The 24,935-nt window shown below is 41.8% G+C and overlaps 2 protein-coding genes across 6 annotated transcripts in view; both read right to left on the reverse strand.

The window, feature by feature from the left end:
• Nucleotides 1-976: 976 nt before the first annotated feature.
• Nucleotides 977-21,152, reverse strand: NKRF (NFKB repressing factor). 4 transcript variants are annotated; one of them, XM_057537546.1, is made up of 3 exons: nucleotides 21,128-21,152; nucleotides 5,010-5,131; nucleotides 977-3,951 (listed from the first exon to the last, which is right to left on the reverse strand). In XM_057537546.1, exons 2-3 carry the CDS (start codon nucleotides 5,113-5,115, stop codon nucleotides 1,994-1,996), a joined length of 2,064 nt encoding a protein of 687 aa, XP_057393529.1. In that variant the 5' UTR covers nucleotides 5,116-5,131; nucleotides 21,128-21,152; the 3' UTR covers nucleotides 977-1,993. The 4 variants fall into 4 exon arrangements, with proteins under 4 accessions (XP_057393529.1, XP_028021350.2, XP_057393530.1 ...); XM_028165549.2 differs by lacking the exon at nucleotides 21,128-21,152 and adding an exon at nucleotides 13,969-14,666; XM_057537547.1 differs by lacking the exon at nucleotides 21,128-21,152 and adding an exon at nucleotides 14,628-14,648.
• Nucleotides 21,153-21,439: 287 nt separating this feature from the next.
• SEPTIN6 (septin 6) overlaps nucleotides 21,440-24,935 on the reverse strand; it is a 69,605-nt gene continuing 66,109 nt past the window's right edge. The window contains exon 10 of one of the 2 annotated variants that reach the window (XM_007178593.3): nucleotides 21,440-22,446. In XM_007178593.3, the coding sequence (XP_007178655.2) occupies nucleotides 22,437-22,446 (10 nt within the window). In that variant the 3' untranslated portion in view covers nucleotides 21,440-22,436. The other variant, XM_007178592.3, reaches the window with a different exon arrangement.

The following is a 24,935-nucleotide window of genomic DNA, read 5'->3' on the forward strand; positions in this document are numbered from 1 at the left end:
AAATCAAGAACCAAATATACACTTGGCCCCATTATTTCAGAGCTTAACTTTGACTATATTAATATTCTGTTCTATTGAACTTATATAGATAAACCAGATTTGTGTAACATTACCCTACTCCTCCAGCCCCCACATCATTTTGGGAAGAGGAAAGAAATGTAGAGAAATGAGTTTTCACACTCCTTAATCCCCAAAGCCACTCTTACCCAAGAGAGTTGAAGCCTGACTTTTCTAACACTAATTGAACCACAGCTTCTCAAAGTTGGTATGAGACTTGTAGGTAAAAAAAAAAAAATCCTATAAAATCTATAAACTTTAGCTTAGTTCCCCTTGGCACTGTTAAAACATTAAGTGCCAAAATAAAATGCAGACCTCATTTCCCTTCCTACCAACATTAGGAAAGGCCATATACTGCAGGACAAAAAAGTTAGTGGAAAGCAAACATCACTTACTGTGTTAAACACTGTAGGTGACTAAAAGTCACAGAGGTCCAGGCATAAAAGTTAATCCCTTTATATTTTTTAAATATTGATTTAACTACAATGGACAGCTTCTTAATGTAAAATATAAATAAGAGGGGAAAGGAAATTGTTCACTGTGGGCCAATTACATGTCAAGTTTGGTGCTAAATGTTTTAAGACACTGTAAACAACCTAATTGTTCTAAATATGAAGTCATTGGAAGTGTTTATCAATGTCAGTATTCATCTCTGAATATTAACACTTGATTTATCTGAGATACAAAAACAAAATCACGTAAAAGTAAACAGCCTGAGATTTGGTTGCAGCCAGCAGGTTGGTCCCCAGAGAAAACGTGATGGGTGGCTGACTGCCTGTTCCTATCTGCTAGGTCATTATGTTCATCCACATGTGCTCTAAGTGTTGAAATATTTTGTGCAAACGCCACTTCCCTTCTCCAAAGACCCAAAGTGTCGCTACCAGGCTGCTTCCCAGAAACAAGCACACCACCATTTTGATCAACTTTGGCTCCTTTTTATTCAGGAAGCATACACTAATCCTTTTTATACAGTTTTTTTTACATTCCAGAAATAAGCGAAAATAGCAGTTTTAAATATGTTACAAAGTTGGCTTTGGGGGCTAAATAAGCTTTTTGAGAGAGGGACCAGCCAACTAACCTTGTCAGCAAAGCACCAATGTATCTTCAGTCTTTTACCAAGCTCCACCACAGCTGTGGCCACCTTGGATGTGCTATACACCCAAATCATGTGAAAGCTATAACGGAGAGTTGCTGCGAGTCTCTCTGCAAGGCACCAAGAACAGACAGTTCCAGCTTCCTTTCTTCAGACTGAATCAAAGTTTTGGGAACTTTTCAATTGCTCTCTCAAGTAGTGCTCTCTCAGCATGAAGGCTAGAATTTGTTAACACTCATATATCACAAGATACAGTATATCACTTCCAATATTCTGGAAACCACATGGTAGAAGTTATAAATAAACGAACACTAAAATTACTTTAAGAAAGTTTTACATCATTTAGTTGGTAAGGACATTTACACGTACAGCACAACTTACTATTAAACATTCTATAACTGGCTTCACATAAAGATGAAAATAGGTAATACAAAATGACCTGACATTTTCAGTTAAGTCTGGAATTAAGACTGTAGTTTTATTGTAGTTAGTATCAACTTTACATATTGTTGCAAATTGCTGTGCTATGCCCTTTAAAATGGGAATTTCTTTCTCGGGGTGAAATTCCATTTGGATATGTGTTCTTGCTTTGTACAAACTACTAAAATCTGAGGGACACAGCAATATCAAAGACGCAAACAGTAACTGCACAATACTATCTGCTGGATTAAGTTAATACAAGTGGACAGAATTCTTCAAGTTCCAGTATCTAATAAAGCACTATATGAAATGAACAAGGTGAAACATCTTAAGAATGAATATACTCTGCAACCAGAACATGTAGCATTTCTCTTATTCACAAATCTGCCTCATTAGGCATTTACAAAATAAATTAGTAAGATCTCAATTTGCTTGAGGCATCACAAGCTCGTAATGCCCCACTTGGCCTTCCTGTTTGAGCTGGTCTAGTAAATCCTCCTTCCGTCTTTTTCTACCTACCACCAGGTATCTATCGTGGCCCACCCCATGAGACTTACTCTTAAGACCATACTTCTGGGCAATCTGATGTATTTGCTTCCGCTCATCATTAGTCAGCTCTGTAGAGAAAGTTAAATCCGTGTGGCTCTCCGAGCGGGCGTAGTTTCTGATGATCTGTTCAATATCTCTCTTGGCAATTTTATTTACCCTCTCTACATCAAGACCAAGCCCTTCCCGCTTATGCTGCTCTTTGACAGAGATTGGCTCCCGAATGCCCTCACCAGATTTACCTAAACCACCACCCGTCCAACCCATCTTTCTCAGCAGCTGATTTCCAATGTTATCTTCTTTGATTTGTTGTTTGTAAGCCTCCTCTGCTGAGCGACCCTGAATTTCATTTCTTGAAATCACATCTTCAATAGCTCCTTTCTTCAAGTTGTTAATGACAGTCGGCTGGGTCTTTTTGAGGGTTTTCACAGCTTCCCCAGCAGCTTCATATTTGACAGTTTTCTTCACTCCAACTGCTTCTGCAATTACTTCACTCTCTAGAATCACCTTGCATTTCCATCGGAGTCCTGTCATTCTTTCATAGACATATTCAACTGTCATTCGATTAAACTGAGCTGTGTCGTTCAGCGTGCACACAGGATTTGAAGAATTCTCATAAACTACGAGATCCTTTATATCTTTCTTCTTCCCAGATCCCCTGGGTGAAGAGCCCGTTTGGCATTGTGAACTTTTGACAGATGGGTAAGTGGGCTGTGTTTTTTGAAGGATTTTCAAAGCCTCATCAGCAGCTGCATGTTTACTTGTTTTTTTGGTTCCATAACCTTCAGCTAAGCAGTGATCTTGCAAAAACACTCGACAACGCCATGTACGATTTGGCATCATCTCATATTTGTATTCAACAGACATTTTGTTGTATGAGGCAGAATTGTTAAGGATACCAATTGCATCATTTGCATTTTCTGTAAGGATAAAATTGGTCCAGTGTTTGGCAGAAGCATTAAAAATCGGCTGCCCAGAAGCATCTTTAGCCAGCACCACCAGCTCTTCTGGTGGTTTCAGAGCTGGAGGAAATTCGTATGAAGGCATGCCAATCTGACACACCACAAGGTCCTCACCAATCGTGTGTTTGAATTTCCGTCGGACAACCCTAACTTCAATACGTTTCTGCAAGAGTTTTACAGCTAGCTCAGTAGCTCGATCCCTGGAACCATTCTTGCTGCCAGCATAACCTGTAGTTAAGTAGATATTTTGGCATCTAACTTCACAAGCATAACCATCTGTTAAAAGTTTTTTATTTTTGGGGATGTCAGCAGGAGGGATTTCTTTTAAAGGAGCGTATATATATTCAGGATTTGTCTTACATGCCTGAATACAACGAGTTAACATATATGTGTAATTAATTTTATCACATCCATAAGTCATCTCTGGATTAGAAAGGTTCTTCCAGATAGCTGCTGTTAATTTTTCAATAAAATACTGCTTCTCGGCTACCACTGACTCAGGAAATGTCTGTGATGGTGAAGGCTCAGGAGCTGACTGGCAGTTTGCCTGCTGTGATGTGCTGCTGGGGGCAGGGTTCCCACTGTCAAAATACATGTTGGCTGTTACAGGCTGGTCTTTTGTGAAAATAAATCCTGATGAATCACAATACTGAGAATTTCCATCTTGTATACTGAAAGAGTCTTGAGTATAATCTTGGTAGATGTCTCTTGGCATGCTGGCAAAATGTGTTTGTTCATTTACCTCTTTTGTTTGAGGGCCATAAGGATCTTCCTGTCTTTCATCTTTTGAACTACTAGCTACAAAATGTACAGGCTCAAAACGAGGTCTCACATGGAATTTGGAACCGGCTTGCTTTTTAGGAGGACTTTGACCTATAGAATGAGTGAAATTTACAATTCATTAAAAAAGGAGTATTTCAAAAGAACCAAGCAGGAAAATAGTACCAACCATATTATTTTTGCAAACTATATTGTTGGTACAAGATACTTCCCATCACAAAAACTTCAGGTCATTTAGGTGAAGGGACTCAAATATCAATGTAAGATTCCAGCATAAGGAGGGACTGCTCCCTGTCTTTCCATGTGTAAGGGAAGAGACTTGATAAGAAATATGCCATTGACTCGAGTATGCAGGTCACCACCATGCATGACTGGTAGATGCTTCTGCATCCAATGAGTTAAAGCACAGGTGAAGTGTACCGAGTAAGAGGTTGTTCCACTACGATCTCATACCACCTGTACTGAAAAGCTCCCTTCTGAAGGACTGCAAACAGAACAGATGGCTCTAATGCAACAGAGATGACGAGCAGAGGCATTTACAAAGCCTCTCTTTTGTACCAGAAGTGACCGACTCTGTGATGGTGCTTTACACAGTTGTGACTAAAAAATCAAATAAATAAAAAAAAATTGTCAAAAGATCCCAAAGGTTTTCAACTTCAAAATCTTAGTTCTGACTTATTCTGCACAAAAAGGTGTTTGCTATATTTTATTTCTAGAACAAACAGCTGGAAACTAATGATTTATGGAGGATATCAAATTTAAAGCTATGGAAGAACTCTGTTGAGGCTATACCAGACACTAGAGCTTTCTCCCTATAACACTGTTTAGTAGAAAATTGGTCCACGTTGGACTCATCCAAGAGGATTTAGTTACTTAGATGCTCAAATGATCTAGAGTATAAGGTTGTTCTATTTAAAGGGAGGTTCCATGGCAAGGACTTCAAGGATAGCATTATAGTATGAGTTCAGTATTCTTAGTTTTCAGTTCTATTTAGCATCCTAAAAAAAAATGTATAAACTAAAAGTTAAAATTTTACATTTGTGTAAGATCCAAAGTTACCAATGTTATTTAAAATCATATACCACACTCATATCATTAAAAAAAAGCCACACTTTCTTCAAATCCCACCTTCCAGAAATAAGTATACTCACCATCACATGTTGAGAGGTGACGTTTTTGACCTTTGGACAGCATCAGATCATATGAAGGCATCTCCCCAATATCAATACCTTCAGCCATTTGGAGAATTTTTTCCATCAAGCGTGGGCTGTATCTATTAAAATTAATATAATCTACAGTTAAAACAGATAAGAATGCAGTTTTTGAAAAAGTTTCTAGATGACCCGTCTTATAACTGCTCCCACAGGACTTTACCAACAGAGTGTCTTGGCTATAAAACTGAAGAATCTGGCATAAAATAGTTATGTATCAAATGAGTAATTATGTTACTATCATTAGAAGACATACAAACATAAAAATCAAAAAATTTAGGTGAAGACCTTATCTTTAATTTGAACTAAAAGTATCCATATACTCATAATTTTTCTCTATCATATATGCATATTATATGTAAATAATTACATTAATATAGTTACAGAAGTACTAAGAGTGTTAATAAGAGATGGGTTGTGGGACTTCCCTGGTGGCGCAGTGGATAAGACTCTGCGCTCCCAATGCAGGGGCCCTGGGTTCGATCCCTGCTCAGGGAACTAGATCCCACATGCATGCCGCAACTAAGGAGTCCGAAACTAAGGAGCCCACGTGCTGCAACTAAGGAGTCTGCCTGCTAAAACCAAGACCTGGTGCAACCAAATAAATAAATAAGTAAATAAATAAATAATAAGGGATGGGTTGTTAACATCCAGATTGTGGTTTCTATCACTTCCCCCCAAGAGGAATCAGAGTCCTGAGAGAAATGGTTGGATCCAAATATGGGGCAAGAAATGTATAAGGTGAACCTGGGAGATATTTTTGTGCCTGGAAACAAGGAAGCTGTCAAAGATCTCAGAGGTTGTGTCAAATGGACTCAGAAGTGAGCCAACTTGAGTATCAGTAAGAATAACCACAGTGGATTGAAACATCAAATATTTTAAAAATCCATTAGTTCATAATAATACTTTCAAACTCATTATTGGTCACCTTTGTAGGATGGTAGGGAATCAAATCATTAAAAACAGGTAATGTTAAAGAAAGCAAGCATTTATCTGGCATTTTCCTGTACAGACTGTACCTCAGAGAATCTAGAGAGTTGATGAGGAAAATCTCTTTTACAGAAGCATTCCAGCTAATAAATGAAGGAATGATAGATTACTACCATTTTGCGACCCATAATGCAACAATAAGTGATCATCAATGGCTGCTAAGCTTATCAGATGAAAAGTTGATGGGGAAGAACCTAGAAATAGACCCATACGAATGTGCTCAACTGTTGACAAAGCTGCAAAAGCAATCCAATGATGGAAGGGCAGCCTTTTCATCAAATGGTGCTGGACCAAGTGGGTATCCTTAAGCCAAACCAACAACCTCAACCTAAACCTCACACCTTACACAATAATTAACTCGAAACGCATCACAAACTGAAATGTAAAATGTGAAACTAAAAAGCTTTTACAAAAAACACAGGACAAAATCTTCAAGATCTAGGGCTAGGCAAAGAGTTCTTACACTTGACACCAAAAGCATGATCCATTAAAGAAAAAGTTAATAAAATGGACCTCACCAAAATTAAAAACTTTTGTTCTCAAAAGACCCCATGAAGAGGACGAAAAGACAAGCTACAGACTGCAAGAAAACATTTGCAAACCACACATTTGACAAAAGATTAGTATCTAGTATAAAGACCTCTCAAAATGCAACAGTAAGATATATACATATATATAATGTGCATATATGTGTATATACATATATATGTGTACACATACATATAAATGAACAAAAGATATAAACAGAACATTTCACCAAAGAGGATATACAGATTGCAAATAAGCACACAAAAAGATGTTCAACATCATTAGCCACCAAAGAAATGCAATTTAAAACCACAACGAGATATCACTCCATACCTATCAGAGTGGCTAAAGTGAAAAATAGTGACAACACTAAATGCTGACAAGGATGCAGAAAAACTGGATCACCCATACATTGCTAGTGGGAATGTAAAATGGTATGACACTCTGGAAAACAACTTGGAAGTTTCTTATAAAATTAAACATGCAATTACCTCACAATCTTGCAACTGCACTTTTGGGCATTTATCTCAGAGAAATAAAAGCTTATGTTTACACAAAAAACTGTACACAAATGTTCAAAACAGCTTTATTTGTAACAGCCCAAAACTGCAATCAGCCCAGATGTCTTTCAACAGGTGGTTAAACTCTGGTACTACACACCACAGAACACTACTCAGCAATAAAAAGGAAAAAACTATTGATACACACAATATTGTGTATGAGTGGGAGGGAGATGGATGTGGTTATAAAAGGGCAACGTGAGGGATCCTTGTGGTACTGAAACTGTTCAATATCTTGATTGTGGTAGTGGATATGCAAACCTACACGTGATGAACTGTCTAGAATTAAACACACACAACACGCACACACACACACACACCCCAGTACTAGTAAAACTGGGGGAATCTGTGTAGAATCAGTGGATTGTAATAAGGTCATTATCCTGGTTATGATATGATACAATAACTTTGCAAAATGTTGTCACTGGGGGGAACTGGGTAAAGAGTACAGGGCATTGCTTTGTGTTATTTCCCTACAATTACAGGTGAATCTATAATTATTTCAATAAAAATTTCAATTAAAAAAAGCTCGTGGAGAACTTTATAATCTTAATATCACTAAAAATTGGACAACCAGACCTGTGTCCCTGATGTGATATGACAGGACAAAGATCTAAAAAGTGTTCTTGCCCACCAAATAATTGAACTCAAACCTAATCAAGCCCCTAACTCCTAGAAACATGTTAAACACCATCACAAGCATACAGCCAGCCAGGGACTTCCCTGGTGGTCCAGTGGGTAAGACTCCACGCTCCCAATGCAGGGGGCCCTAGTCGGGGAACTAGAGCCTGCAGGCATGCCACAACTAAGAGCCTACATGCCACAACTAAAGATCCCACATGCCGCAATGAAGATCCCACATGATGCAACTAAGAGCTGGTGCAGCCAAAATAAATAAATATTAAAAAAAAAAATACAGCCAGCCAAATCCATAATGAAGGAAACACTATGTGACAGCCCATTTCTTCATCAAATAAACAGCATGAAATAAAGGGTGAGGGAATGGTTATAGGTTAAAGGAGACAGATCAACCAGATATGCGTGGACCTTGTTTGGATTGTGAATCAAACCAACTGTAAAAAGGTATCCTGAGACAAATGCAGAAAATTAAACATGGACTAGGCATTGGATGATTTTAAGAAACTATTGTTAATTTTGTTGAGTATGAATAATGGTATTATGAAAAATTACCTGGTACAGATATATACTAAAGTATTTGCAGGAGAAATGATGTCAAGATTTTCTTTAATATACTCTAGACTATCACCCACAAAAAAACTGGGGGCAAGATGAAATGAGAAGGGTAGCATGACAGACTTGATAATTGCTGAAGCTGAGTGATGGGCACATGGGTGTCCACTAAACTATTTTTGTGTGTTTGATTTTTCCATAATAAAAAGCTTTAAAACATACAATTTTTAAAAGGACTCCTTTATGAAGTAGATTGGAGCTTGACAGAATATCAATTTCCTGCAGAGAAACAAAAATATGGGCTCAAGTGAAGTTTCGGTTATCATGGGGATCTACTCACCCTTCCTACCTTCAGAGCCTTTCCCAGCCTACCAGGGACCACTGGACTGCCAGGGAATTCCCCAAGAAAGTTCTGAAAATGAGTGACTAGCACACCTCTACATGAATAGGTTCTGAACTTGAAGGAGGATAACATTTTCCATTTTCAACACAATAGGTTCCACACCCTTCAGATGTCTTTCCTTGCAAAGCAGAGAAGTGACATGGTGGCCTTCACTGACAGATTACCTGGAAGCCAGCCCAGTTGTAACCCACACTTCCCACTGATAACTGCTGCTGCTAACACCAGTATTTAAACGCCAAGAGTAATTTTATTTTTATTTACTTACCTAAATATCAAAAAACATTGCCTAAAACGTCATACATTGTATATATCACTTTCATTAAGATTTGGGAGTCCAATTTCCAAGGTGATGAAAACAAAAGATTATGAAAGTGAGATGAAGTCTACAAATCTTAAACTGGTATTGCCACTCTTGCTACCAAAATTGGTACTACAACCAACACACTCACCTTGAATTCCAGTCAAAATTCTCCAGACCTTATAGCCTGATTCTAAATACGGTATACAACTGTAAATGGCATGTATGCCATACAGTGTGCATGAATGATGCATTTGGGGCCCACTCCATTCACATTCACTTTTTCTCTCAGGTTTCTTCCAGCGTTAGTAATGATTAAACCTACTTACTGTTCTCTATTCATTACATCTGCCACAAAATTCAACATCACCCATAGGCTATAAAAATAAACCTCTGTGTTAGTTGCCAACACAGTCATCTTCTCAGCCCTTTATTAGGAAGTCATAATACTGAAGAAGCCCAACCAGCTGAAAAAATAATGGAACAGACCGTATAGTGCCTAACACTTGACTATTCAAAGAACAATGCAAATATTAATCTTTGCATTAATCTTTACTATGAAGACCACTAGGATTTCAGTCTCCAGAGAGTAGCTACCCAGGGATAAAGAAGTGGTTCCACAAATTTGAAATAAGCCAAGGCAGTAAAGCTTTCATTACTCAGTTTTCCATAGTGTATTTTTTTTTTGTAGTGGATTTAAAAGGAACACCTTTACTCCAGAAATTTTAGAGAATCCACCAAGAAAAGCACCTACAAACCCAACCACTGATAACTTCACTAACATTTTGGGGTTTACTTTTTATTCCTTTTTCTATGCTTCCCATACCACGTCCCCCCACCGCCGCAAAAAAAATCACTATCAGATCATCTATGTTGATTTGTAATCTGCTGGGGGCGGGTGTTGTTTTTCTTAATTTACTATGTCATAAACTTTCTCTCCATGTCATTACCACAGGAGTTTTAATGGCTATATAGTATTCTATCTTATGGTGGGACCATGATGTAAAGTGTCAGTAAGGCAAGTCTAATAGAGTAATTTTAAGATGCATGCATATTATGTAGTTAAGTCTGTTAATTCACCCATTTGGTTGTAAATGCTTAAAAAAGAAAACCAAAAAGCCCCAGCAGGTCTTTAAGGTTTCCAAAGATAGTTTATTATGTTCCAAGCTTTAGGAAATCACAACTGTCCCACCATACCTAGCATACAAAAAGATGATGTCTAATGGACAGACATCTGACTTCATGAATCTTACATTCTTGAAAAAAGACACGTGCATATAGGTGTATACTTATGATATACAATGGCACCTGAAATTTAATGAATATTCAGTAATAGATGCTTTCAATTTTTTTAAATTTATTAAACTGCTCTACTAGGTCCAAATAAAAAAGCTGAGGTTTGAAAACTAAGCAAAGATTAGGATTTCCAAGTATAAAATTATTTATGCAAAACTATTCTTAAGAATAGTTCTATTCTCCTAACATAGTCAGTGAATAACATAAAACCAAGATTATTGATACATCTTTTGAAAGCTCCCACTCATACTTCATTAGCTGGTGACTGATAAACTCTACCTACTATGTGCGAGGTTAGTTTCACAACATGAGCCCAGCCAGCATCTACCTTCCAAACACCAATTTCAATCAACAAGGAAGAGACAAATAATAAAGGTGGCAAAGCTGATTTCATTTTAGGGTATATTTTCTCTATTAATTAATATCTCATCAAAGGTAATTAGGCCAGGATTCTGCTTCTAATACTACTGATGAAGAATGACTGGAAAACTGAATGCTCCAGTTAACCAAACATTCTGCTTTATTAAATATACATACACTATTGACAATTTTAAGTAAAAACTGCAGAGGTCCCTAGGCATTCATATGAACAATTATGTCAGTGCTGTAGACGTAGTTGATTAGAAGACTGCACTAACTTTTCATTAGCCACAAGACGTATCTTAGAAATTGCCTACAGAAAACAATCTTAACAGGTTGTTTACTTTTATGAAGCAGACAAGAAAAAGTGAAGAGAAATAATTTCAGCTATTTGGGCTTCCTCATTGCCTAGCCTATGAGGGAAAAAACGATCAAAAAGCAGACTGGAAAACATTGCTTTATTTTATCCTATAAGGCAATGGTTCTTATAGTGTAGTCCCTGGATGAGCATTTTCTGATCAACAGTATTATCTGGGAATTAGTTAGAAATGCAAATTCTGGGGTCCCACCTCACACCTATTGAATCAAAAACTCTGGGAGTGGAGCCCAGCAATCTGTGTTTTAACAAGCCTAACAGGTGATTCTGATGCTTGCTTAAGTCTGAGAAACATGTTACAGATAGTCAAGAAGATGTTCAAACTTGTTCTCTGACAATCACCACTATCACCAAAAAGAATGAAACATGGTTTGCTTCCCTGCACATTTGAGCTCCTCCTGGCTTGGTCTTATGATCAAGGAGTTTTCAAAGATGTCCTTGACCTAGGAGTTATTTCAGCCCCAGCTAAATCAGAACACAGAAAGTCCTGCAAGTGGGAAACAAAAGGCAAAGAGTTACCTTCTTGCTACTGTTTATAATCTGTTCTGTAAGTCAAGGGATGAGCCTTGAACAACAAATTAACAATTTTAGATTAGAATGGGCTGTGTCACCATGTACTCCACAGTTCCCTTGGGAGAAAAGAAGAGTCTTCTGTCACAGAAGAATAGACCAGAAAACAAGAGCTCTGCCAACATCGACATTAACAAGTACTGGAATACAGATTTTACCCACCTGAAGATGACAGCTAATATAAAGCCTGCCTAAAGTGGAAGACTGCACTTGGTCCCTAGATTCCAAGATTCTTTACTGCCTCTTCCATTTCTCCTATATCTAAGTTGTCAGGTACAATGCAAACATTACTCTTCAGTTAAGCTACTGGATAATGTTATAGCAATTCTCGTATTGATTGAATTGACTTAACTACAATGCAACATGATGACAATACATGTGTTGATATATACTATACACAAATGTGCCTGGGTGAGTGCATACACACAAATGCTCTGGATGCCTGAGCTTTTAACACTATCACTGGCCCTGTTTGTATTTTTAATGCCCTAGTTATGCTCAAGGCTGCTGTTGTTCTTGGGATGAAATCCTGAGACATAATAATGACTTCTGTCTGTTACTTGCTTTCACTCCTGGTCCATCCTTCCCTATAGCAGCTGTGTCTCAGTGGAAAGAGCATCGGAAGACTTGGGTCCCAGCCCCAACTATGGGACCTTGGAAAAGTCACTTAACTTCTTGGCTTCCATTGATTTAGCTGTAAAAATGAGACACCACTCAATTTCTAAGGTTGTTGTATTAAATGAGATACATAAATATTTTAAGTATTTTGTACATTACAAAGCTGTATTCATCTGTTCATGCCACACATATTTACTGAGCAGCTATTATGAAGAAGGCACTCTTCTAGGCACTGAGGATAAAGGTGTGAACAAGAAAGCAAAAACCCTTTCCCCAAAGGAGCTTACATTCTTGTGGGAAGGTAAGATTTATCATTAACACAAAGGATGGTTATTCTCCTCACCTATGTAACTTCTTTTTTTTAAGGATTCAGATTCCCCATGGCCTTCCGTGATATTAAGGAGATCTATGATTACAGGATAAAGGTACCTTTTCTACTGCCAGAACAATATTGTTAAGTGAAGGTCAATTAGATTTATCTGACTTGATTAATTACTGAGGCTTCCCCAGTTGTAACCAGTTCCTCCAGTGAAATAATCATTCTCTCTGGAGGCAGAAATTACACTAACCTAGAGAAGATAGAAAAAAACACATTTGTGTTATGAAAGCAGAACAAAGTATCACGCTGGATGCTATGTTCAACAATTAAGCACTAACAGTAGACAATCCTATTTATCTATATCTGTTACAGTCATTCCTGAAACTTAACTGGCTGAATTTGATCTGATCATTTTCCAGAATTTCCCATCCTTCCTAATAAAAAATTCACCGTGAGGCAAGAGTATCAAAAAAAGAAGCCTCTTAGTCTATCAAAGGAATAGTCTATCAAAGTCTAGTATAGGGCCTGTTTGAGGGTTCTGTAGGACAGTGGTCCAAGTAGTCTGTTGAGAAAAAAAAAATGCGTTGGAACCATACCGCAGTCTCCATTGAATGCAAAGAGCTTTCAAAGAGGCCTATTCAGAACACGCACCAGGTTCTAGGAAAGGGGGGGAGGGGACACATACCTAAACCCTCACCCAGAGGCCAAATGTTAATCCTTCTGATGACAATTAAAGTGAATGAGGGCAATCCTTTTTTACAGTAGATATATCCATTTCTTTGTTTGCGTCCAGACACATTATGCGCAAATCTACAAGAAAGGCGGGCCCTGCGGCTGAGAGACCTCACACAAACCGCCTCCCCAGAATAAGCCAGTACAAACCAGCTGCGGGGCTGGTGTTGTTTAATTTAACGGGGATGGAAAGGGAGGCCAGTCAGGAGGAGACTAGAATTAGAACCAAAGAGTCACCCTCCCCTCCCCCCACAGACCCTCGAAGCCCCGACTGTCGAATATTCTCTGCGGATACCGCATCCCTGGAAGGTCCTACGCAGGTCCGAGGTTCTATTCGTCATTTCCCACGCCCTCCAAAAACACCATCACAATGACCACCTCTCAACAATTCTCTCCCAGGCGCTTCTTTATCTCCATCCCTGGTCCTGGAGGGGCCGCTCCCGCGATCTCCGCACCCTTCTAGCTGTTATGTCATCCCCTGCCACCTAGCTCGGCCAACCCCCCCAGGCCAACAGTGAGCCCTCTGGAGTCCTCCAGCACCTCCAAATCTCCAGTCTCTAAGCCCTCATCCATACCCGCCCCCCCGTCCCTATCCCGACCCTCATCGCCGATTCCCCCCCGACCCGGGTCCCTAACCCGACCCTCACACCTTCCTCACCTGCAGCCCAGGAAAACGTGGTTGGTCCAGGCAGCGGAGAGCGCGAGGAGCTGGTCTAGAGCAGCCCCGGGATAGCTGTGCAGGTGCCGACAGATGAAGCTGCGCCTAAGAGCCCACTGCCAGTCACTTTCGTGGCTATAGCGCCACTGCTCCAGCACTGGCTCGGGCGGGGGCGGCGGGAGGGGCGGCAGCGGCGGCGGCGGGAGGGGGGGCAGCGGCGGCGGCGACAGGAAGTCGCCCCCCAACAGCAGACGTCCGCCAGCCATCTTCTCCGCCCCCAAGCAGGGACCCCAGGGATGAAGCAGACTCGCTACCAGGAGCGAGCGGGAACGGGGGTCGGTGGGAGGGGCCGGGTGAGGAGGGGCGCGCCAAGGCGCGAAGACCAACTCTCAGGGGACTGGAGTGTGTGCGTGACGGGCGACCGCTGAAAAGGCGAGCACGAGCTCGCGTCCCGGCAACCCGGGAGCACGCCCGCTGCACTCCTCCAACTCGTGGAGGAGCAGGAGGAGGGCACCCGCCGCAGTCACACGCGCGCCGGTGAGGCCGAGCCAGGCCCCGCGCTCCGCACCTCCGGCTACCCGCAGACTCACGCACTGCACTGGGAAGGAAAAAAAAAAAAGACACCACACGCTTTCCTCCCCTTCCTCTAGTCTACCTACCCGCGTGCAGCCCCGAGGTTGTGAGGCCAGTGCGCTTGCGCCGCGGCTGTTCCCTAACTTCGAAATCCCGTCACTGAGTCTCGCGCGACGTAAGTTTTTTTCCCTTTTCTGACGACTACGGGCCTTTGACGCACTATGGTAACAAGCGGGAGGCGGGGCTCCGGGAAGGGGATTTTTGGAAGGTTCTCTGAGGCTTGGAAACCTTGTTCTGTTAAGTCCCTGGAAGGCTCCCACAGGTGATTCTTGGCAGCAGTAGCTCGCCTGATGCTTTTCCCTGGGTTTCTGACAGTGGGACCGTGTACTTTGGGAGGGACTTGGGTTTGAAATGTATTTTACCCTTTTTATTTTTTTAAATGTCAGCTCTCCGAGGCGCCTTTTCTTCAGAGGATTAGCTTTGTATTTTACTGTGAAGTAGTACTAAAAACGAAACACTTAGAAAATCGTCCACAGCGCCACTTCCCTAGTCAACCTTACTTTTATCATCCATACTGCATCCGAATTGCTGACAAGCATCGTGTTTACACAGTAGTGATCACGATTTCAAATAATTCTGTATTAACTGTATCAATTTAAAACGTGCAGAATATTACAAAATGCAAAAGGGGCCCCCAAAAGAGGGTTAAAAGCTGCACAGCAGCAAATGGCTCAATCACTCTGTAGGCAAACGTTATTACTAGACCCGTGGTTCTGCTCCAGCTCGATCCCTCAATCCCTGTCTGCCAATCTGTGCTATGAAAGTAGTTAATGAGTGTCTGTCAGCGGGAATTTGCACAGCACCTACTGTGTGCTCAGTATAGTCAATACAAAGGAAAAAGAAACTGGGTTTTCTCTGTTGTCCTGGAACTGATTACAGTGTTAGTGGGGAGAAATAGTCCTGCACAGAACTCAGTGTCCCACGGCAGCAGGACCGTTGGATAAGGTAGCTTTGACCCGCTGTCCCCTTTTGTTTAATGATGTATTTCTCATTATGTGACACATTTATGTGTAGGGGTGTGTTGGACTGAGAGGAGCAAATTACAGCATTGTTCACACTGTTTCATAATGATCTATTTCCATGCCTGTCTCTCCCATTACACAGGGAGTGCTGTCTTTGACTCTGATAGGCATTCATGTTTATTGAAATAACGACAGTCTTTGAACCATCAAATCAAAGAACATGATACTAGAAAGGAAGCTTAGAGACCATAAACTCAAATCATCATTGCATGAGTGAGAAAAATAAGGCCAGAGAGGTGTAGTGATAGCTGAAGACTGTAGAGACCATTCCCGGCAAAGCTGAGATCAGAATCTAGGTCACCTGATTCATAATCCAGTGCTCCCCCAGTCATTTGCCATTGCATTGCTCTGTTTTTTTCTTTCTTCGCAGTGTGTACCACCTTTTGAACTTTAAAAAAATTTGACTCCTCCCCACCCCCCGTGACAGCCCCATGAGAACAAGGAACGCATCTGTCTTGCTTTTAGCACCTACACCTGGCTCCTGTAGGAACTCCACAGGTATTTGTTGAATTAAATGAATGATTGAATGAATGAAGGCTCTTTCTGTTGTCCCAAACTTGTGAAATTCATTTTCTTGGGGCCTACATTTTAAGCTGATTTGTAATTTTACAGTTAGATTAATTTCAGCCTAAAAGATGCCAACTTTCATCAAAATCAACATTGCAATCAATACACAGCTTTCGGGACTTCCCTGGTGGCGCAGTGGTTAAGAATCCGCCTGTCAATGCAGGGGACACGGGTTCAAGCCCTGGTCCGGGAAGATCCCACATGCCGCGGAGCAACTGAGTCACAACTACTGAGCCTGTGCTCTAGAGCCCACAAGCCACAACTACTGAGCCCGAGAGCCACAGCTGCTGAAGCCTGCATGCCTAGAGCCCATGCTCTGCAACAAGAGAAGCCACCGCAATGAGAAGCCTGCGCACCGCAACAGAATAGCCCCCACTCGCCACAACTAGAGAAAGCCCGCGCGCAGCAACAAAGAACCAACACAGCCAAAAATAAATAAATAATAAATTAATTAATTAATTTAAAAAAAGAAGTATAGATAATTATACCAAAAGACCATAGTGTTAAAAAAAATACACAGCTTTCTTAGAAAAAGAGTTGAGAAAATAAAAATGCCTTCCTCTCAGCTTGGATGAAAATTCTTCCATCATACAGGAACAAATAATTCCAATCTGACTTGTGAATTTGGATTACAGAGTGAAAGGCAATGAAATTGATGTTAGAGGCCATTTGCTCTGGAACAGCCATAGCTGGAGTCCATTTGTAAATCCCGCTATGGAATAAGCAGTTTCATCTCCAGGAAACAAAACAAAAATTCCCATGATTCTCCATGACCTTTCCTTGGTAATCCTTCTGATCAAAAAAAGCTTTCAGCCAACCTATCTCAGCCTATTCCCTTCTCACAAGCCACAGATGTTTTCTCAGTGAGCAGGAATTGAAACCCCTAAGCAGAAGTAGATTATCGGAATAATGGTTGAAGAGAGGTGTAGGAGGGGGCTCTGATAACAGCAGCCATTGCCATCCTAAAACAATCCAGAAACCTCCTGTAATCACCTGTCCTCCTCCCCTCCATCATCCTTCCCTGTTCTAACACAGGCTCCTGCCACTGTTTTTACATGAAACACACAGAGTCTGACAGCTCTGAGCTTCCTTCCCTGCCCTTTCCTGTGGGGAAGCCAGTGCATGATGAGAGGAGGGAAACCTGGAACCTGGCTAAGCACCACCCTCATAAACTATCCCAGAAATTAGATCACCAAAAGTTCTTGACCAGAGTATTCTGCACTACAATAGCCTCTTGAGGAATGGCTACTAAATGCATTAAAAGCAGTAGCTAGGAGCTGGCCAAATTCCGGTAATTTGAGCACCAAAGTTATTAAGGACAGTTATGAGCCACTGAAAAAATAGGAAGCCATAAGTCCACAGTGATACCAAGTAGATAAAGAAATAATGAGAGAGAAGGGAGGGCCTTTGCTTACAATAGAACACCATGTGCTGACTGGTAAATATGAAGGGAATGCTGGAGTTGGAAAATCATCATTTTGTAGATTGGTTCAGGCAAGAATTACCAATAGATGCTAAATCTAGGGGGAAATGTTTGATGAGGAGTAGGATATTTGCATGGACTTATACTTTCTCCTCACAGATTGTTTACTAGTAGCAAAGAAGGGGAAAAAACAGTGATTATATAGTGCAGAGATTGGGCAACACCTTGACCCAAAATGAGAACAGTCTATTTTTTAAATGGGACTTCAAAAATATCAATGTCATGGAAAGACAAAGAAAGGCTGTTTCAGATTAAAGGAGACTAAAGAAACAGGACACAATGGGTGATCCTAGAGCCAATCTTATATGGCAAGAAAAATTGCTGTAAAGTATACTATTCAATAGATTAAAGTAGTGTAACAATATTAAATTTACTGAAGTTGGTGACTGTGGCTATGTAAGAGAATATCCTTATTTTTAGGAAATACCCACTGGAATATTTAGGGGTAAAGGGCCATGATACATGTAAATTACCTTCAAACGGTTCAGAAAAAAATATTATGTATCTCTATCTATCTAGATACAGAGAGAGCCTGAGTATAAATGATAAAGCAAATGGGGCAAAATATTATCAGTTGGTGCATCTGGGTCAAGAGCATGTGGGTATACTTGGTATTATTCTTGTAACTTAATTTCAAAATTAAATGTTTCAGAAGTGCAATAGTTCCCTACATTGGTGAAGAATCTCAATCTAGCTATCTCTTAATCACTTTTTATTGTGTGTCCAGCACTTTCCTGGCCCTCTGGGGGGCTATAAAATGATGTTCCTACCCTTAGGAAGCTTAACGTCTCTTGAGGAACGAAGTCCCTCAAACGAGAAGCAGAGAAGATTATAAAATTTCAGCCAGGAGGTTAGAAAAGGAAGAAGAGATCGAGATAGGTGAATGCGGTCAAGAAGGGCTTCAAGGAGAAGGCAGGCCTGAGCCTCAAAGGCAGGATTTAAATCAGTAGAGGATATTTCAGATAATGTCAACAAATAGTTTGCATAACTCAGGGAGAGGCCTGTTCAGAGACTGAATGGACTGGAATGGAAACAGCTATTAGGAAGTATTGGAAAATATGGTTGAGTAGATAAGATAGGGCCAGTCTGTAAGTTCCTCAAGAGCAGTGTCTAACTGATCTCATGCAAAGTATCCCCCATAGCAGAGGGCACTGGACCAAATCCACGGGTGGTGTCCAATACACCCTTATCATTTGGTTAAGAAAAAATAATTTCATTGAACCTAAAACCAAGATAAGAAGTTTGCCCCCAATCCTATACATAACAAATATACATATAATTTTTATAGGTATTGAGCTGAGGGCAGGGACTTTAGTCTAAAGTCCAAGCCAAACAAGCTAAGAGATAGTACAGGACCTGGCTGGACATTGATGGAAGGTAGTAGGTCCAGGTGGCAAAGCCAACGTGAGGTATTAACTGTTCTAATGCAGAAGTCTTTCAAGAGGTGCCCTCATTTTAAAAGAATGGCCTTGCAAGAAAACTGTCCTTTTAGCAAAGGGATGAATCTCCCCGAGCGGGGGCATTTTGAACACAAAAGGACACTGCTTAACCTCAGTGCTTACAACTGGAGCCCAGTTTGCTCAGCCTTTTTGAGGGTATTAGCGGCCTGGTTCTGTCCCTAGAAGTAGTTGGCCTTCTCACTGCTCAGCAGGGCCCCAGGAACTGGCTCTCAGAGCCCCAGCAGACCCTTGCCCCATCTATGCTCTAGCAAAACTATATGCAAATTTTAGTTAATCAAACCCATTTCCCCACTAACTTGCATTAAAACATCAGCCATTTGTCTTCATTTCTGATTTCTTTTGACCAGCCAGTCACTTTTTTAAAAAAATTAATTTATTATTTTTATTTTTGGCTGCGTTGGGTTTTCGTTGCTGTGCGCGGGCTTTCTCTACTTGCAGCGAGCAGGGGGCTACTCTTCATTGCGGTGAGCGGGCTTCTTATTGCGGTGGCTTCTCTTGTCGCGGAGCACGGGCTCTAGGCACGTGGGCTTCAATAGTTGTGGCATGCAGGCTCAGTAGTTGTGGCTCGCGGGCTCTAGAGCACAGGCTCAGTAGTTGTGGCACACGGGCTTAGTTGTTCCGCGGTATGTGGGATCTTCCCGGACCAGGGCTCGAACCCGTGTCCCCTGCATTGGCAGGTGGAGTCTTAACCACTGCGCCACCAGGGAAGTCCCCAGCCAGTCACTTCTAACACCTTTAGGCTCGATGATGCATCAACAAGCACCAAAATGCATTAGAGGTGGGGTCAGCAAACCGTGGCCCACAGGCCAAATCCAGTCCATCTGCCTGTATTTCTATGACCCTCATGCTCAGAGTGGTCTTTACGTTTTAAGTGGTTGGAAAAAATCAAAATAATAATAATTCAGAACATGTGAAAATGAAACCCACGCATGAAATTCAAATTTCAGTGTCTGCAAATGAACTTTTATTGGCACACAGTCACGTTCATCCTTTTACATATTATCAATGGCTGGTTTTGTTCTATAGTTAACAGTTGAATAGTTGCAGAGACCACGTGGCCTGCAAAGCCTAAGATAGTTACCAGCTGGCCCTTTACAGAAAAAGTTTGTTGGCCCCTGTCCTAGAGCAATGGTTCTCAGTTTGGGGCGATTTTGCCCTCCAGGGGAAAGTTAGCATTATCTGGAGACAGTTTCGGTTGTCACACCTGGGGATGGGATGGTATAGTGTGCTACTGACATCTAGTGGGTAGGGATGCTACAGTGCACAGGACAGCCTCCACAGCAAAGAATTATCTGGCCTCAAAAGACTATAGTGCTGACGTTGAGAAACCGTGGATTGGAAGAACCTAAGATACTTCTAGTAAAGGGGAAACTCCATCCGTAACAGCGATTCCGTTTAGTGAACACCCAGATCTTTAATTTACATTAGCTCATGGAACCTTCGCAATCACCCTGCAAGGGAGTTACTGATATTCTTCTTTTACAGGGAAGTTTTGACCACAACTTGCCCCAGAGCATACACAGCTGGCAAGTCTGGCTGGCTTCAGAGCCGGTATTTTTCCACACCTCAGTGCCTGCCGGGGCTCGGTGACGTCACAGGCAAGTGTTGTTCCCGTTCGGCTGCCCCCTAGTGTGCGAGCTGCGCAGACGCAGGCCAGTGTCGTTTCCCCTGGTACCCCCCTCAGAGGCCTCCAGGCCTCGGTTCTGAGAGAGGGTATCGACCACTCTCCGGTCTCCAGCATCTGGCCATTCGGGAAATGAAGCTGGGGAAAGGAAACCCCACCTCGACGGCGACCAGAATTATGAAAACTGACCACTCTCCCTCTTGCCCACTTTAATGCTGGCAGAGACAAGGAGGATTCCCTCCCTAGTAGACCCTATCTATAGAAGGCTTTTCAAGTCATATCCATGAATTTTAGGGATGCTCACATCACAGTATTAAATAAGAGAAGACATGCAGCGCAGAATTCTTTTCCTTCTGGAATTAAAACTCACCCGAATCTTATTCTGTAGGGTCTGGCACTCCACTTTCTCCATCTATTTATTATCCTGGAAGATAATGAGCTCAACGGATCAGTTAAGTCTATGCTAATGAAGGAAAAGTAAAGGACTTCCTGCTCACCCCCACCCCACCCCATGGAAATTTCAAGCCCAGGTGGGGGGAGTAGGCCCAGCAGCCTAAACAGGAAGGTTGCAAACTGGCTGATGGTGCCTCCCTGAGCCCCTCAGTCACCCCCTTGAAAGGAAGCCACCCACTCCTCCTAAGGCAAACCATGGTGGGCCCATCACCTAATGATCACACAGCCGTTGAGCATTTCTTTGAATTTTATTGAAAATTGACATGGACATTAGAAAGGTATCAAGCTAAACAGTGCTGGTTTCGGGATGTTTCTCCTGGCGAATGAAAGCCCCAGAGGGCCAATGACTGGTCACATCTCTGAGCAAAAAGAACAAAGGAGAAGAAAGGAAAAACACAGACTCTGGAAAACATGCAAAGAGGCTCTCTCAAGAGACACAGGACAGTGGAATGGCAATGGTTGTAGGGATATATGGGAATGAGCACACTCACATGGTATTTTGATGCAAGTTAAACCAATGAATTCAAGGCAGATTTATCAACATCAAAACTCTCCCTCCAGATCCCAAGTTGAGCAGAAACTTCTCTCAAAACCCCAACTGGCCTTGGAAGGTTGGAGTCATTTTGCTCTCACTAAGCTTAAACTCCCCCGACTCTCCCTTCTCCACCTGAGAGTTAGTAGATCCACTTCCCCCACTTGCTGGGGGGTCTGCAGAAGGTCTGTGAATGCTGAAGAAGATATGAATGTTGCTTGACTTTCTCGTCCACATTCAGAAATGTTTAATAGTGGCTGTAGACAGTCAACCCATTGAACCGGAGAATTGGTGTTTAAAAACAGAAAACTCAAACGAAAACTTGTGAACAGTACTTCCACACCCACAGCTGAGGTCTCCTGCCTCAGTCACTTACACTTGGGTGAGTCGTCCTGCAGTTGTCTCTCTGAGGTTACATTTGGTCCATTCTCCAGCTCGGATGGTTCTTTTCCTGCCTTGTTAGGTTAAGACAAGACACTTCCATTTAAAATACCATGTAAGTCGGGAGAGAGCGTCTTGCCTGGACACAGGGACACAATGAACACTTGTTGTGTGGTATGTGTGTGTGTGTATGCGCACGCACTTTGGAGGGAGAGGGAATTGGTTGGTTTCTGATTTGAGACAATATGGAACCCTAACTCTTCTATAATGGCAGTCTTCTCCTTTAGACTTAGTGCAGCTGCTGAAGACAAGATTAAAAAAAGCTGGAGAGGGAGAGAGAAAGAAAGAAAACATGAAATTAGCTAAAGAAAAAGGACATTCAAAGTAAGACAGGGTGAGGGAAGTGGGCAGTGTGAGGTAGCACAGAGTATACTTGGAGAAGACAGGTGAGAAATGGGGTCACTGATGGACCATCACCACCAGGAAATCTGCTGAGAAGGTTTTAAGAACACCACACACCAGTTAAAAGCTTCTTGTTTTAATTTAAATAAAAAAAAGAGAGAAAGAGAGAGCACATATTAACAGCCACATGTGAATGCCAAATAATTAAAACAAAAAACATAAACAAAAAAAAAGTGATCTGGACTGCAGCTAGGAAAAGCAAACTTCTTGGCTTAAGAGACATGAGGGGTGTGTGTACACGTGCGGATTTTTCAAGAAAACCATTCTATTCCAGTCTCGGTTGGGGTGGGCGTGGAGCCGGACACAGACCATTTCTAACAACTGGTTTTGTTTCACCAGAAGTAAACAGAGTACTTAGGGTATTTTTTGAAATAGTAATAACTGTACCACTTAAAAAGTCTTTTCACTGAAGAAGGAAGAAACCCTTTCTGTCTACAGTGAGACAAGCTACCCAATAAAATAAGCATTTTAATTCTTTTAATAGCCTTGGTTGACTTTCTAAAGGTCTCATGTTCACTCACAGGGAAGATTTTTGTTTACCAAACTTCCTTGATGACAAGGATCATCTAGGGCACCTGTTAAACATCCGCATCCGCACGCCCCATTCCAGACTCCCAGGAAAGCTGAGCAGCTAACAGGTGCCTGTGACTCTTATAGTCCGCGGAAGTTCTCAGTTCAGGAGCTGGCCTAGAGTCCTCTGCTTTGCCTATCCCTACCCACCCCATCCTCGAATATTTTCCTACGGGATAAAAACCTCAAAGGCCCTCTAATACTAACTATTCATTTTCTCCGGAACATCAAAAGACTTGTCTCCAGGAACATACATGAACACATTGAGTCCATTTGTAAAATGGCTCGGGACTCAGGAGACACTGAATTTAGCCTGGCTTCTGCCATGAAACAGGACTGGGGTGTCTGGCAAGTCCCTTCATTTCTCGGGGCCTCAATTTCCTCTTACAAAAAAGTGGGTCCTGTCTTCTGGACCAAAATGTCTCCCTTCATACAAAATTCCTGCCTAGTCTCTGAAGGTCTCTCAAAGGCTGGGTGGCTCTAATACCTTTTGAAGTTTTCAGAGCTCCTCAAGCCTCAAGTAGTTAATCTGTAAACAAATGCAAATGAGGGGGCCTCCTATTTGTAATGCAAATAATTACGGCGGATGGAGACCGATTAGTTGTTTAAGTTTGGGATTCTTGGGAAGCAGCCGTGAAACTGGTCACAGAAACATCAAAGCTGCAAATAAGTAGCCTTTCCCAAGGAGACCTGACAGCCCTAGCTTAGCATCTCCCTGAGCTACTGGCTGAGTACCCAAGTTTTTTTGTTTTTTAAATCTCCGAGCACAGGGTCTCCTAAAATGCTCCACTGTGTGACTTGGATTTTCTCAAGAAACTAGCTTATGCTTTCGCAGCACCACCTTCATACTTGCTTCTGGCCACTCACCAATCAGTGACTCACCAAACAATACATATCAAAACTGCACTCTTGCTTTGCCAACAAGAAAAGATAAAGTGTGTGCATTTGTTTGCTTTTTGTTTTTTCTACTTTTTGCTTCCTGTCATTATCTATTATTGAAGCGAGAACCCCCCTCCCCATTCTCAATACTTCAAAAAGGCCTGAAAATTTCGCATAGCCTTGTTTGTGTGTTTTGAAAGAAAGTGACCAAAAAAAAAAAAAAACCTCAAAAATAAAAAAGAAGAAGGTCATGGTCAGTGCCAGTGGGACTGTGAGGCAGAAATCAAAAGAAGAGGTGGGGCTTGAAGTGGAAGTACATGGCAGGGGCAGGGGACCCAGCTGCCTGGCGCTCCAAAGGAAAGCTGTCAGTTACAATAGGAACCTTGGCTTAAAAGGCTAAATGGAGTCCAGTCCAGCTGTAGCGGGGAATACTATTCAGTACACAGCCATGGATTACTGCAAAGGAAGGGCAGAGAAACGGCGTGTTAGCCACAGATCGTTGCCAGGTCACTCCAGCTCTCACTCTCTCACTGGCCAAACACCAAAGGCCACTGTGCCTCATGGCCCTGACAATGGAGGGCTCTCAACTTCAAAGGGGCTCCCAAAGCCACTATCGGATGGGCCCCATCATACAAATCAGGGCTGGAAGATTTTTAAAATACCAAATCCTTAGACTGGAGACGAAGTTAGGGACCTTCCAAGGCACAACACCTCTTTTCTCCTCTCCAACTGATAGTCTCACGTCTTCTTATTGTGGGGCATGCGCAAAATACAGATTGAAACTCATCATCATATTCACCTGACTGGAAGATTCATCAGAGCAAAACTGAAAACACTGATTCTTTGACCACTCTGTTTGGCAGTTTGTGACAGGGGATGGTTATACCTGCTACTGGCCCTG

Source organism: Balaenoptera acutorostrata, chromosome X (assembly GCF_949987535.1).
Source record: "Balaenoptera acutorostrata chromosome X, mBalAcu1.1, whole genome shotgun sequence".
NCBI classification, from domain to species: domain Eukaryota; kingdom Metazoa; phylum Chordata; class Mammalia; order Artiodactyla; family Balaenopteridae; genus Balaenoptera; species Balaenoptera acutorostrata.